We start from the raw sequence: 15,503 nt of genomic DNA, 5'->3' as shown, positions 1-15,503 counted from the left end.
CGAACTTGTTTACTTCTTTTTCTCCTCTTGGTCCAACCACAACTTAGTTCCTGCTTCTCTTCTCCTTTGAAGCTGTTTCAGTTCAGGTGACGGTGGCTAGTGATTCAATACACAGACAACTCTTGTCTTGACCTCGGTGCTTCCAAAGGGTTATACAGAGCTATAACATTTATAATTACCCATGATGAGGATGAAACCAACTTTTTCATATGTTCTTTGAGATGAAGTCTTAGTCTAGGCTGGCCTTGAACTTGTTATATAGCCCAGCTGGCTTCAAGCTTGTGATCCTCTTGTCCCTGCCTCCCAAGTGCTGAGATTACAGGCATGTACTCTGATGCCTACCCCGGGTTTTAAAAAATGCACTTTCTTTTGAATCTTCTTTCTCAAAGATGACTCAAAATCTATGTTATAGTTGTTAACTGGTAATAGAAATGTAGGTTTGGACTATTTTGGGGGGAAATTAAAGCTGCTATAGGTATGAAGATTCTAAACTTTGAAGAAAAGACTAGATCTATAGTGACTTTATGTGTCTGTCCTGTTGGTCCTTTGAACACTGCGAAGTAAAAGCTTGAGTTTGTATTAACTGGTCCTTGGATGTCCAAAGGATGTATCCATTTCAGTTATCTGAAGCTGGCTTCTCCCTTAAGGAAATTGGAGCTTCCCTTTACTGTCAAACAAGAGGCGAGGTTAAATGTCAGTTGTCGGCTACTGAAAAAACACAGGCAGCCCAGACAGAGTTTACAAGTCTGAGGTTAAGAAATATGTGGGCAATTAAATAAGTCTTGCAGGATTTCAACTTACTAGCATAGAGATCTCTAATTTAAAAAAAAAAATCCATTTATTTTAGGTGAATAAATGTTTTACCTTTGTGTATGTATGTCTAGCATGTATATGCCTGGTATCCACAGGTCAGAGGAAGGCACTGTATCTCCTGGTTGTGATCCGCCATGTTGATCTTAGGAACCAAACCTGGGACCTCTTAGGAGCAACAAGTGCTCTAATCCCTTAAACTTAACTTTCTCATTGAAGATTCATCTTCCCCTCTGTGTATCCGTGCACATGTGTGCGTGTGTGTGTGTGTGTGTGTGTGTGTGTGTGTGTGTGTGTGCAGGCATGTGTGCATGTGTGTGCTCTATGCTGTATTTGTGAAGGTCAGAGGACAACTTGTGGAGTCTATTGTCTCCTTCTCCTACTTGGGATCTAGGGTTGAACTCAGGCTTAGTAACAAGTACTTTTGTCTACTGAGTCTCAAGCCTGGTGGTTTCTCTTGAATGCCCTGGGGGCACCTCTGCTTAGACTATTACCATCTGCTTCTCCTCCTGTGTATCTCTCTCCTGGCCACCAAGTCAGAAGCCTGAGTGTTAGCCCAGGTTCCTCTTTCTCACAATTCACTTCCTATCTCTGTTGTGACATATTGTGAGGGTGTGAGTCTATCGGATCAGTTAAAAGTCTTTATGACTGATCTTTGTCATCTCACCTCATTCTTCATCATAGTTATCTTTAAAAGTCTTACGACTTGAAAGTTTAGTTTCTTTAAAGTTTTATTTAATAACTCACCGTTTAAAATTTTCTTCATTACTTTAGGACAAAACTAAGATTTGTGTAGAACACAGATTACCGGTTACCAGAGCTCCTCCTTATTCTGTTAGTTTGGGACAGACCCTCCCAAGATGTTTTCATGTGCTATTTTAGAATCTTCTTGTGTTTTCTTTAGAAAACAAAACCACACTTTTTCTTCTCTCTCTACCAGAGTGTAAGATTTTTTTTTTTTTTCAGGATTCAGGTCAGAATTACAAATATCAAGGAAATCTCTCTCCTGACCACTCTTTCCAAGTGTGAGTGGGAAATGTTAATGGTTTCATAGTGCTTACAGTAATACAGGCCTGTTTTTCCAAACTCTGCTTGTCAGCTCAATATTATCCTAAGAGATCATCAAATCAGTAAGACAGTATCCTCAAACAGTAAAAAACCAAGCCAAAACAAACAAAAAAAACCATCTCTTATGTCATGTAGAATGTGTATTATGAAGTGCAGGCACAGAGAAAAGTATACTTATGCCAGGTGTGAGTACTATATAGCTTTTGAATAAAACAGAATTGGGGCGTGTATTGAAGTCAACAAATGTTTCTATAGCTAAATGGAATAATGTGGAACTATCTTCAGTTTTGCATGATTTTTGGAAAATGATTTATCACAAAGACCTCTTTATCAGAGTATCAACATAATTATAACAGCTAATATTCAGTAGTTCCTAGGTATTGTATGTATTCATATATCAGTTATTGACTTATTTAATAATTAACATGCAATTTAAATTTCTTTAATTTTTTGCTGTTTAATAGAAGTAAAAGAAATCATAAAATATACAGGAAAAACATCACAAAACACAAAAAAGGTTTCTGTCATATCAACTCAGCAGTTTCTGAAGCCAAGCTTTGGGATGCACAGGACCTGTTACTTGTATCTGCTGTGTTTTCCCTGTTTCCAGGGGACAGCATCTGATCTGTGAATCCCTTGGTTGTTATAAGGACACCAAACAATAACATTTTGTATTGCTGTAGTATTTTCACTTTAAAAAAACATCTATATACAAAATACCTTTAAAGTAAAAAAAAAAAAAAATTGAAGGATGTTTAAAGAAAATAGAAAATCTTCTGTCTTAAAATACACACAAAACCCAAATTGATTCAGATGAGTTTAAGCTGTTTCTACCTTCAAGAGACATAAATTGCTCTTTCCTGGGTATGGGGAAACGGGCTTGGTGTTCAAGAGCATGTCAATTGGGCCTTGAAAGCTGGGCTGTGGGGAGTACTAGTGGCTGGCCTCTGGGCCATAGAAGCCACCTTTACCAATGACAAGAGAGTGAATACCCTTTGAATATTTGGTAAACTTATTTCAGAAGGGAGAACATGCTATCTTCTTTATTGATTATTATTGAGATTATTATCATCTCTCTCTGAGTCTCACTCTCACCCATCTACATAGATGAGATTCTCAGAAGGAAAGGATGGCTGTTGGTACAGGAGGACCACATTGGACCCAGGATTAACTCGACAGGCTAAGCCACAGATAACCAAGTTTTTCTGGAAGAAGAAGGAACAGTTTGGGTGAACTGGTGTTAGCTAAAACACAACTATATGTAATCAGAACCCCAGGGGTGTTGCTTTTGAACCCACCACACAATAACATCATGGAAGGATCACCAGTCTGTTTTTACTATATTGTTTGGTTAAACTGGTAGGTAACACATTTAAATAAGTCGTGTGAATGTGTTAAGAAGATATATTAGGATTTTAAGATAACTCAAGTAGTGTAAGTACATAGAAATTTTAATTTAAAATAACTTAAAATGTTTGGGTCTGTTCTCAAATTAGTTCAGATAAACAGAAATAACTGTAAATGTATATACATGTACATGTGTATGTATACAAACATTTATCTCCATAGTTTCAAACAGGTACACATGTATTAAATTACATATGTATATATCCTTAAGAGATATGTACTTAAGATATGTATAGGTTCAGGACATAGGGTTATATATCTCTATAGATATAGCTTTATCCATTCACATAAAGATATATATCCATCTTTACTCAGAGATGGAATTCTCTAGTTTTACCCAGCACATTCTTTGGAAAGCTTAACCCTCAAAGAGGTACACATGACACGGATTTCTAGACTTATTCCTCTGTGTTAAAAAATTATTTTATTCTTCTGTCTATAGTTACTGTGGTTTTCTTTAAACTTATTCACTCATCTAGGGAATGAAACTCACTTCTGAGGAACAGGAAATAACTCTGAGCTGGAGGCACCTGAGTACACACTTGAGCCTGTTCTCTGTCTTCAGGAAGACGGAGAAACTAAAGCTATAGGAAAGACTGATTGCTCTTTGTTTGCTTACAGAGCTGGCGTTTCTCAACCACTGGGGTAGAAACATCACAAAGTGATTTTTTTTTTAAATTCTCTTTTGCATACATAGGTAAAGTAGTCATACACAGTTACACTTATATCTCCCTCAGTTTTCTCTCCGAAGCTAGTAGCAGTAGCAAGAATATCTGAAAAGAGAGAGGTGGCGCTCTGTGGGTGAGACATCCCAGCAGTTGTGTGTCCTCAGCAAAACACTTTGTAAAAGTTTCCTGAAGCATGGCACTTTGTTCTAGCACATACCAAAGTCTTATGTTCTTAGCAGGCACAGAAACTATCCTGACGGTTTCCAGAATCCCTCACACCTTCACTTTTGTGTGGTCAAACACAACCCTAAGAATCCACAAACTTATAGCCTTTAACAAGCTGTTCCCTTGTCATAAGGGTATGACAAATACAGCAATTCAGACCCTGCTGTGGGTTTTCCTACTTGCAGCCAAAAGGCTGAGTAGTGGCCGGGTTTTCCACTTAAAATCAATCACTCAGGCTTCCAAAGAACCTGAGCATTTATTTATTCCCACAGGGATTTACTGAGAAAGAATATATTTGTGCCAAAACTGTATGCATGAAAGTATTTTTGATTCATTAACTTGCCTTTGTTGTGTGTATACATATTGAAGAAGGTGTTTATCTTGATTTAGCAGGGTACTCATACATAATATCTGAGTTATGGGGGATTTTTTTTATTTTAAAGGATAAAAGTGTATTCTTAATCTATGAAGAATTCTCTGCACAGATAAATAAGAAAAATGGGGAAAAATGAGAAAAGTATGTAAACTCAAGTCATGAGGTATTCCAGAGGTACAGTGCCAGCGAGAGTTCCCCTCTGTCACGCTGCACGGTTCCTGCTTTCCTCTGTCACCACATCTGAAGAAGCAGTAAGGAGGGTGAGGGAAAAGCCTTGTGGGAAGGTGAGGCTTCCAGCAGTTCAAAGAAGGGAGAGAAGAGGGATGAAGCAACATTTACATGTCGTTGTATAACAACGTTTTTCCTTCCCCCTTAAAAGTTGTTATTTTTAGTCCTAAAAGTACTCACTTTTATGGGGCACATGCTTGTCTATGTGACTTCTTTTTCCAGAGAGGGGTTTTCTGTTTTTAAATGCTAAGAAAGCATGACTTTTTCAAATTAGATTTTTCCATGCTGTATTTACTTTTACAGATGTGTTTAGTTCTGAAACTGTGGTTTACTGTATTCTGGGGAGAATATATATATATATATATATATATATATATATATATATATTTTTTTTTTTTCAAAGAACCCTTTACACTCAACTCAGACACAGTCAATCTATGGCCCTTCAATTCTTATATCTTATTGCTTCCATTAACTAGAAATCCTGCATTCTCTTTATGTATGTAATTTTCATGGCTAAAATCTGAGAAATGGACCCATTATTACATTTCCTGAATAGCTGAGTTTCAGACATCTCTCATTGCTTTTTTTCTGGTACTTACATAGGTTATTCTTGCATACAGGAACTAGGGTTTCCCAGGAAACAGATATCAGTATGTGCAATGCATATACTACAAACGCACATTCACTCAAGAGGCAAATCAGTAATGAGCCAGACATACATACATACATGTGCAAATATACACTTGACAGAAAGTTATTTTAGCTTCTAATATCCTGAATAATTAAAAATGAGCTGAGAGAGCTCTTGTGATAATTAGCACGAAAACTCTAGACTGCAGTTTTCATGATGAAGTCTCTTCAAATCACATCGCGTGAGTTCCGTATTGCACAGCAAAGCACCATGCTGAATATCATGCCAAAGATCTGCAACAAACAGGACCACTCGTTAGCAACTTTCACATGTGGATTCGAGAAAAGATCAGCAAACTGTGGCACTGTCTAGCTCAAGTTACTGACCAACAACAGTGGCTATAAATGACATTTTCATATGTTCCTGAAGGAAGGCAACTAAGCAAGACAACTGTGTCTGCCTTGCCGAGCTCCTGCGTTATCCTTCTTCACAGACATGTCTGTCTTAAGAAAGGGCTGTTTCTGGCTTACAGTTCTCAACAGTTATGAAAGACCGATACATTTCTGGTTTTTGAATTTTATATTTAAGATGAATCTCAGATCTATTTTACTCATTCAGAAAATATGTTCTTAATTTCTTAGGTAAAAGTCCTTACGATCTAAGTGTCAGAAAAGCTTTCATCCCTACATTGGTGGAGCCCTGCCGAACAGCTTCCCTTCCTTCCTTCTTGGTCCATTTCTACACAAACGCTCCGCTCCATGGCTCTTTAACTCAACAGTTCTACCAAAATATAACTGAGGCAAGTGAGCTACAATATTCCTGACTTCTTCGTCTCTTGGATAGTTCTCTGAGATGCCGAATATCTGCATGGACCCACTGTCCCTGTGGTTTGAAGAGGTCCTTTAGGTATCCCCAGTCACCTTTACAAACCCACAGCCAGAGGAATTCCGTCTGTGAGGACCTCAATGATGGCTGGTAATGTTTGATTTGAGAATTTGGCGCCATGCCTCTGGATCTCCTCCATCCCATCCTAAGACAGACTAGGAGCTGAGCATGTTTAATGCATCAAGGCAGGAGTTGTTCTAGGAGGGCAGCTGGAGGTAAGGACTCAGCCAGCAAGGATTTCAGGCCTGCGACCACCAATCCCAATAGCATCGTGTGGCAGGGAAACACTGAATGGGCTCTTGGTTAAATGATTACACTGTAGTATTACTTTATAGAGAAAGAACTCAGGAAGAAACTCCTGGGGTGCTGACTCAAGACAGACAAGCAAGAATATTTCTCCTTTTCCATGATTAAAAGTCTGGATGCCCCCTGGGGATAGTCTGAGGGATTCCTTCTGAGAGACTCCTTCACTCTCAGATCACTGTGGTCATGAGCCAGGGCTGACTGCTTCCATGCTGTAATTGCTAGTACAGTCTACTTGAATACTCCATTTTGTGGAATGTTTTCAAATTGCTCGTGCTGGCTAGTTTTCTGTCAACTTGACACAAGCTAGGGTTATCTGAAAGGAAGGGGCCTCAATTGAGAAAATGGTCCCATAAGATATGGATGTAGGTCATTTTCTTAATTAGTGGTTGATAGAGGAGGGCCCAGACTATTGTGGGTAATGCTATCCCTGGGGTATAAGAAAGCAGGCTGAGCAAGCCCTGATAAGCCAGCCAGTAAGTAGCACCCCTCCCGTTGTCTCTGCATCAGCTCCAGGTTCTAGGTTCCTACCCTGTTTGAGTTCTTCTCCTGACTTCCTTCAGTGATGAATAGTGCTGTGGAAATGTAAGCCAAATAAACCCTTTTCTTTTCAAGTAGTTTTGGCCATGTTGCTTGACTGTCACAGCAATAGTAACTCTGACTAAGATGTTGCTTCAGGCCCATCCCTGGGGGGCTGCAGAGTTGAAATGAGGTTAGCCCCACAGCATGTGGGGGAGGGTCTGTGAGATATCCCCAGATTTGGAGGGCCTCAGCACAGTATTTCCAGCCACTGCCACACCCTGTGTTCTGGATACAGAGAATAGGAAAGTGCTTGGGTGTCCCCTAAGAACTACCAATGCACAGATTTCTTCAACATCCTGTAGCCCTGCCTTTGGGTAGACCATGAGATAATCTACACATAGATTAGTAAGTAAACTCTATCTTAACATTAGCTGCCACTGCTCAAATTCTGGACATTAGGAATCTTCTCTTCACTGGGCTCTGACTTCACTCTCACCTCTTTCGAACCTTTCCTCATCCATTCTGCACCAAAGGTCCTTCAGGCCTAGAAGGTGCCTGTGGTGGTTTGAATAGGTTTGGCCCCCATAGATTCATGTGTTTGAATGCTTGCCCATAGGGAGTGGCACTATTAGGAGGTGTGGCCTTGTTGGAGGAAGTACACCACTATGTAGGTAGGTTTTAAGGTCTCAAATATGTTCAAGCTACACCCGATATGGTACCCAGTCTCTTGCTGTCTGCAGATTCAGATGTAGAACTCTCTCCTCCAGCATCATGTCTGCTTGCTTACTGCTGCTTCCCACCATGATGATGATGAACTAAGCCTCTGTAAGCCAGCCCCAATTAAATGTTGTCCTTTATAAGAATTACTATGGTCATGGTGTCTCTTCACAGCAATAGGACCCTAACACAGTGCCTGATGCTTGTTCTCTCAGAAGAGCACACAAGACCTTCAAGTATGAGGCTCTGCTAGTCCTCCTTGCCACTCTCACAGAACCTGACCAGGGCTACCAATTCTTCCCATATACAATTCTTTTTCAAAAACAAATATAAAAGAAGGTCTCATGCAGCTAGCCCAGGCATGTCTCAAACTCACTACATAGCAGGAGATGACCTTAAACTTCTGATCCTTTTGCCAACATCTCCTAAGTGGCTGGACCACAGGTATGTGCAATACTGGAGATTGAACCAAGGGCTTTGTAAATGCCAGGGAAGCACTCTAACAACAGGGCTTAGTCTCCAGCCTCTCTTCCACATTCTCTTCTTTTGTGCTGTAAAAGGACTGAGCCACCAACCAGTGATGCCAGAGCATGCTTCTCTCCTATGCAGACGATATTCCCTTTGCTTGAATTCCGGGTTTGCCCAGAATAAAAGTATATAGAAAGATGATACTTATTAAATGTAACACATTCAGATTCTATGTCAATTAATTTGTAACAACAGGTTATAGGCAGTATCCCATTTGACCTTCATAATAATCCTGTAAGGCTGGTATGTTTAAAATTTATATTCTACAAATATCAAAGCTTAGAGAAGTTAAGAAACTCTCCTTCAATCTTAGGGCTTATAAGAAAGTAATGGAACCAGGAGGTGAATCCAGTTTGTGTGATACCAGTGTTTGCCCTATGCTGCCTGTCAGTGCACAGATGAAGAGACTTGCTATCATGTTACTGTGAATTGAGATCACTTACCAAGGTTAATGATGACAGACTTACATGGGAAGTTATTGTAATGACAAAGTCAAGGTCATAATTGGGTGGATACTGGAATTTGTGTCATATTTTACACAGTTGCTGCTGATGTATGTCATTAGCTTTTTCTTAGGAGATGTATTGTGAACAAAAGTCTTTACCCATTATGAGAACTGTCATCATTTAAGATACTGCCATTTCCAATTTGAAGAGAAATACTATGTAAGGGAGAAATACTATGTAAATGCTTCTTAGAAGGTAAACAAGATTGCATTCTAAAACTTTCTTACCGTGAGACCCGCAATCCCAATCCCAACAATTCCAATGAGCTGGAGCTTAGCGCTGATAATGGTTTCAATTTTGTCGATGCAATTCTGTTTTGGAAAAAAAAAAAAAAAAAAAAAAGCCAGCAGTAAAAACTGATTTTGTGACTTTGTGACCCATCCTGTGACCCAATCCTTCCCTTTGCTCTCTGGGTCTGTAAGTTAATCTGTGTAGGCTTCCGCTCATATGCAAACCATTCCTCATGGGTAACATCAGCCTGACAACTGTAGAGCAGAAACATAATGTTGGGTGAATGAGAGTCTCTTCTTTTGGGTAAGCTTTTCTATTTAGGCCAAAGGTCTGCCTCAGAGCTTTGAAGTATGGTGCTACAAAGCTGTTTCTAGATACCACCTCTTCCTCCCCGAACTTGAGCCTCTTCTTACTTTCAGCAAAGGAAGATATGGTAGTCTCTAAGTTATAACCTCCTCACCTACAATTTAAAAGGAATTTTATACACTTGACGGATTTGACTACGTAAGGTATGTGTAACTTATTAAGAGACTAAAAATCTGCATGGGGTCAAATTACTTATGGAAAGCCAATCCTTAGGAAAACCAGGTCTTGGGAGTCAGAAGAGCATTCCTTATAGTGTCCGCTGGACTGTGGTTCCAACCTTTGACCTTTAGGAGATCTGTGAAGTATGGATTAGAAGAACATTCATGGACAGGGCGGGTAAACTGGGCAGGGGACAGAGGTGACCATCTGTAACTATTACTAGCTTCCCAGAGCCAAACACTTCCGCTTGCTTGGAGACTTCCTACACAGAGGCATACTCTCAGCCCAGATGCATCTTTGGGGCACACAGATCTTTAGCATCCTCTGACATCTACACACGTTAGGAAATGGTAACCACTTTCATACCTCCTCTTATATTTAGTGACTCTGCAGACCTCATTTAAGTCACTGGAGTGCATTGGTGGGTGTGGAGCAGTAAGATATCCTCTGCTCTAGTGAAGCATGGTGGAGAGGATGCAGACCCCAAGAGGAATGATAATGCATCCGGTGAAGGCCTGGAGCACTGCTGGAGACAGCAGCTTCCTGGCACGCCAAAGAAAGCCACAGTGCATCTGCAGCCTTTCTCTCCTCACAGGGACTCAGGATTGCCTTCCTTCTGTGCCAGGCGCTGTTTAAGGTAGTGAGTGAGTGTGAAAAAGTACAAGGATCCCTTCCCAACTTCTCTTCCTTTCCTCAGAGCCAAGGCAGCGGCCTTCTCTGTGGAAGGTTAGCTCCTTCTCTGGCTCTGGGTCTCTCTCTCTCCCTCTCTCCCTCTCCCTCTCTCTCTCTCTCTCTCTCTCTCTCTCTCTCTCTCTCTCTCTCTCTCTCTCTCTCTCTGGAAGCCTGCCAGTCACCCTCCTTCCTTTCGATGCACTCAGCCTCTTTATCTCCATTAACGTTTCTAAGTGACACCATGCTCAGTGTTTTCAATCTAAAGCAAGCAAAGCAACCTGTCTCCCACTGCTGCCCCGCCTCCAGCTCTGCCAGAGGCCTCTCTTTCCATTCACAGACGGCTTCTTTTGTGAAAAACAAATTACAAAACATGTACTGGCTTTCCTTATTCACAAGGGAATACAGAGTCATTGAGATTTGGAAAATAGACATTAATAACATGAAAATAAGAAACATCTGTCCTCTGCTAAGATCATAACTAATACTGTTGATGATTCTTGTGCATAAAAAGACCCACACACTGTGCTCACTTTCATATTAATCTGTGTGCTCTTACACTTAACAGAAGAGACTAAAAATATCTTCTTACATTAAATATTTTTGAAATTGTGATTCCTAGTGGCCATAAACATATCCTATGAAAGGATCATAATTTTAACAATATCCTGCTGCTGCATGTTAAGAAATCAATATTTTGGTTATTAATGTATATATCTTGTAATATATACCACTGCACAAAAATTTCTATCTGCATTTTCCTCCATTTTTCCTTTGTGTGTGTGGCACAGGAGCTGCCAATCTTGTCTTTTGATACTGGCTCTGTCATGGAACTTGGGGTTCATCAGTTAGGATAGGCTGGCTGACTGGTGAGCCCCAGTGATCATCTGCCTTCCCAGCACGGGAATCACAGGCAGTTCCACCACACCCAGCTTTCTCTGTGGTACCAAGGACAAACCCCAGGTCCTCATGCTTGTATGGTAAAAGTTCACCAGCTGAGCTATCTCCCCAGCTCCTGCACACGTTAACACATTCCCTTTCTTTAGAATAAATCAAAGAGTCTGCTCATTTAAGACTCTGGGTTCCATGACTGCATTAATCTCTACAATTACCAGTTTTTATAAAATGCTCATTTCAATCATTCTCACCCATGTTGTGTTATTAATAAGAGGCCACTTTCACATGTTAAACAATGGGGTCTTGTCATTTAAAGTTGCTGTTAATTTAAGATAGCTTCTGATTGCCCGTGCTTTTTATAGTTTAAAAAGTTTACTAGTCATCTGCATTTCATCTTTTGTGAACTCATTTTCCTTGTACTTGGCTGACACTCCATAATTACTGCTCAGGGAAGAAGACACAATTGAGCCGTCATCTGCACCACACTCAGTCTTTACCTGGCAACCTTTTGGCTGGTGTCCCTTCCATGCCTCTCCTGGGCTCTCAGAGCACCACACAAACTGTCCATACCCCCCACTGCGCACTGTGTCAGTGCTAGTGTTTCCATCTCCCATTAGACAGTAGGTTCTTTGTTGGTAGGGACCTTGTCTCATTCATCTTTGTATCCACAGTGCCTGACAGGCGGAATCAGTAAACACTGAGCCAGTCTCCTCCGCAGCACGTCCGTCCCTCGTGTCTGGCTCCCACTTCTAGTGTCCCTCTTTGGCTGCTCCTCCTTTTGCCCAGTGTTAAATGGTATTGCTTCTTAGACTTTTCTTCACATTTTCCTTTTCCTCAAAATCTCATGAGTCAAATTCATATCTACAGCTCTAAGATTACAAAAGTCATTAATGCACTTAGTGTCTTTAATTTTAAGCCACACGTCAGATTTTCCAAACCATAATGTTGAAAACACTGAATTGGGAGCTAGAGAAAGGTCAAGAGTAGCAGACTTGAGTCTGCTTGGTTCCCAGCACCCTGTCAGGTGGTGCACAACTGCCAGTTCCGGGAGAATCTGAGTTCTCTGGCCTTCTTGGGTAACTACGTCCATGGTATAGCTGCATCCTTCTTTCCCATATATGCATAATTAAAATAGATCTTTTAAAACACTTAAAAAGCCCACATACAGTTTCTTTTCTCTATAACTGGTCATTTGTCCTCCAATCATTAATACAGTGAATGACACCTTCTTCTGTACAGGTGGAGAAGCCAGAACCCAGTGGTGGCTTCGAATCTTCTCTCATATCCATGTGGTTGTTACTAGTGAACATGCTGCCTTCTCTTCTGCATTTTGTCCAGCTTTCTCAGTTAACCTCATGTGGGTGGCAAGGAACAGGGAAGTCTATTCAAAGGGGTCACCTCAACTTCAGGATATTCATCATCCGTCAGTCTTTGTCTTTCCTATCACAGCAAACTCCATAAAATGAAAACCCAGCCCCTGTGTGGCTCCCTAAGCTAACAGCACAAAGGGCAGACTTTGGGTTTCATGGGAGAATCTAAGGCCCTTAGCTATACCTCGAATTGAAACAGTCTCTCCTAGAGAAAGGACTTTTTCAGGCAAATATCATAATTGCTTCTCAGTCCTCTGAGAGTGATGGCTTCCTCAAACCTCCAGGCGTAAAGCCCAGCCTGCCTCTCCCAGAAAGTTAGTTCCTCTGGGCTCCTGTTCTACGGCATGACCCTCTCCTGGCTGCCTTTTTGGCCTTCCTTTGTCAAGAATCATGTCCTTCCATACAAAGCTTTCCTAATTCTGCTGTTTCCCTGTTTCCTGGACAGACATTTTGCATGTCACTACAGACATGGACTAGCCTATGACGACACTGAGGAAGAGACTGTCTTATCTCTTTCACTTATAGAATACCTGGCAGAGTTAGATTTATCAGTGCTGTAATTGTCTCAGAAAGATTTGGAGAACTCAGAACTCTTGTCCTGGTGAACCAAATTAATATACCGTAAGCACATGGTACAGTTACCGGCAAGTAAGCCTCCCATCATTCCCAGAGTATGAGAACCTGATTCAGAGTTGCTGTTTATTTCATATGGCATGAGTAAGGCTCACAGTCTACTGGGTGGCAGCCTCCTAGGATCCCTAGAAAGAAGGCCTGAGCCTCCCTGGCTCTACTGACATAAAAGACTTCCTTACAGTAGGGGCTGGTGAAGGGACCCTGGGACACCCAGCTTACCTTGTGGCCTGGAAGCTCCTTTGGGCATGTGGGCTGGACTTGTTCAGAGCTTTCTTTTCCACAGCACTGAAACTAGAGAGCAAGAAGCGGCTTTAGGACACAGGAGGCAGGAGTGCTGGCCCCAGGGCCCCCGTATCATTGCCAGCTGGCAGTGCCAAGGCTGCAAAGCAGCTCTGAGGCCCAAACTGCTATTTCTGGAGAGCAAAGGAAGAATCACAGGATTGTGCTAGCAACCCCAAAACACGACTTCTCCAAAGCTGCAAAGGTTTTATGATATGAAGTGACTCGAGGCAGGCAGGGTAGGACAAGGAGCTGACTGATGGTGTCTTCCATGAAGGGCTGGGAGGCAGGAGCAGGGCCTCACATGCTATCTCCATCAGACCCCAAGTCCAAAAACCTGCTGAGGAGCAAAAGCTTTATGAGTTTTGGGAAGGGCTCTTAGCCAGGGTCTATCTGAGAAGAGAGGAGAGGGAGCCATGGGAAAGCCCAAGGCCAGAAGAGCAGCATGAGTGCTGGCTGGCAAACAGGCACCCTGCCTCAGGGTTGGCTGCTTAAGACAATGGGATCTTTGTGCTGCTTGACATCTCTGAGAAACCTTCTAAGATACTCTTGTCATATAGAGCCAGGGACCTGGAAACACATGGCCCAGAAGTTCATAGTTACTTCTCCAGAATGCTGTGCTTAAGAAAACAGAACGACCTTGGTCTGGCTCATTTCCTCTGTAAGCCTTTCTTGACTATATGTAGCTGTAAGCAAAGCACTCTAGCACACTCCCATGGAACATTCTAGAAGGGATTATAGTTGTCCCCCAGTGACCTTCATTTTATAGATGAGGGGTGAGCTGAAAGATATCAGAGAGGTCTAACTGACTCATTCAGTGTCATAAAGCCACTAAGAGACATGCTGGAGCTGAGGTTTCCTGGCTTGAAGATCACTGTGGTGGTTTGACTATGCTTGGCCCAACAAGTGGCACTATTATGTGGTGTAGTCTTGTTGGAGAACGTGTGTCACTGTGGGGGTGGGCTTTAAGACCCTCCTCTTGTCTGTCTGGAAGTCAGTCTTCTCCTGTTTACCTTCAGAACAAGACACAGAACTCTTAGCTCTTCCAGTATCATGCCTGCCTGGATGCTGCCATGCTTCCTGACATGATGATAATGGACTGAACCTCTGAAACTATAAGCCAGTCCCAATTAAATGTTGTCCTTTATAAGAGTTGACTTGTTCATGGTGTCTCTTCATAGCAATGGAAACCCTAACTAAGACAGTCACCATGCTTGCTTCTGTCACACCACAAGGTCACCTCTGAGAGGAATGGACACACATTTGGGTGGCTTTCTCAGTGTCCTGCTCTTGCTTTTTGGTCTCTTTTGGGTACACGCCCTGACTTCTGGTGAATCTGTGGTAGGCCTCTTTCTAGCCAAAGGTCTACACAAAGCACAAACTATGGCTTTCACCAGAGTTAAAATCAAAGGCAGCTGCTTCCATTTATTTTATTGATTTTTATTTTTAATCCAGGTGATTGGAGAGCCTGGCTCATGCATGGCCAATAGGAAATGTGATGTCAAAGGAGAAGTTACTCACTGCTGAGTGGAAGGTAATGAGAGTTCCATTTCCTCTTCCCCTGTCTTTAAGGTAATCGCTGTACGCCTCCTCATACATGGTCTGTACATGTCGTATAGCCTGAAAAAAAATACCAACACATGGTGAATGGGAAGTTGCAGACATTTTTATTTTACCAAAAAAATCCCCTCTTCTGTGTCCCTTGGTGACACCGATTTCCCGCACACTCCTCTCTATTTTAAGAGGCTTCTGCACAGATAGAACAAAACACAGATTCTAGAGATCCTGAGATGCCTTTGAAAATGGAAGGATTAATTGACCAAAAATATTTTACTACATTAGAGCCACCTCTTGGTGTGGGGATTTGTAAACTCAACAGGCTTCACTGTCAACTAGGCCCATGTAGGAGATCCTGGTAAGCCACTTGAAGTAGACTCTATGACCGCACGTTCCCTGCCAACTCGTAGGCAGTTGTCCACTGCCAAGGAAGATGTTCTGCATTCAGATATCACACACAGCTTA

At 41.7% G+C, this 15,503-nt stretch overlaps 1 protein-coding gene across 1 annotated transcript in view; it reads right to left on the bottom strand.

Annotated features, from left to right (window-relative positions):
- Positions 1-2,298: 2,298 nt before the first annotated feature.
- Positions 2,299-15,503, bottom strand: part of Tspan2 (tetraspanin 2) — a 37,726-nt gene continuing 24,521 nt past the window's right edge. The window contains exons 5-8 of the mRNA XM_034500733.2: positions 15,003-15,101; positions 13,422-13,493; positions 9,105-9,188; positions 2,299-5,709 (exon numbers count right to left, since the gene is read on the bottom strand). Of these exons, the coding sequence (XP_034356624.1) occupies positions 5,644-5,709; positions 9,105-9,188; positions 13,422-13,493; positions 15,003-15,101 (321 nt within the window). The 3' untranslated portion in view covers positions 2,299-5,643. The remainder of the gene's footprint in view (positions 5,710-9,104; positions 9,189-13,421; positions 13,494-15,002; positions 15,102-15,503) is intronic.

This window comes from Arvicanthis niloticus, chromosome 4 (assembly GCF_011762505.2).
Source record: "Arvicanthis niloticus isolate mArvNil1 chromosome 4, mArvNil1.pat.X, whole genome shotgun sequence".
Taxonomy (NCBI): Eukaryota; Metazoa; Chordata; class Mammalia; order Rodentia; family Muridae; genus Arvicanthis; species Arvicanthis niloticus.
This window is presented reverse-complemented; position numbering and strand designations above follow the sequence as displayed.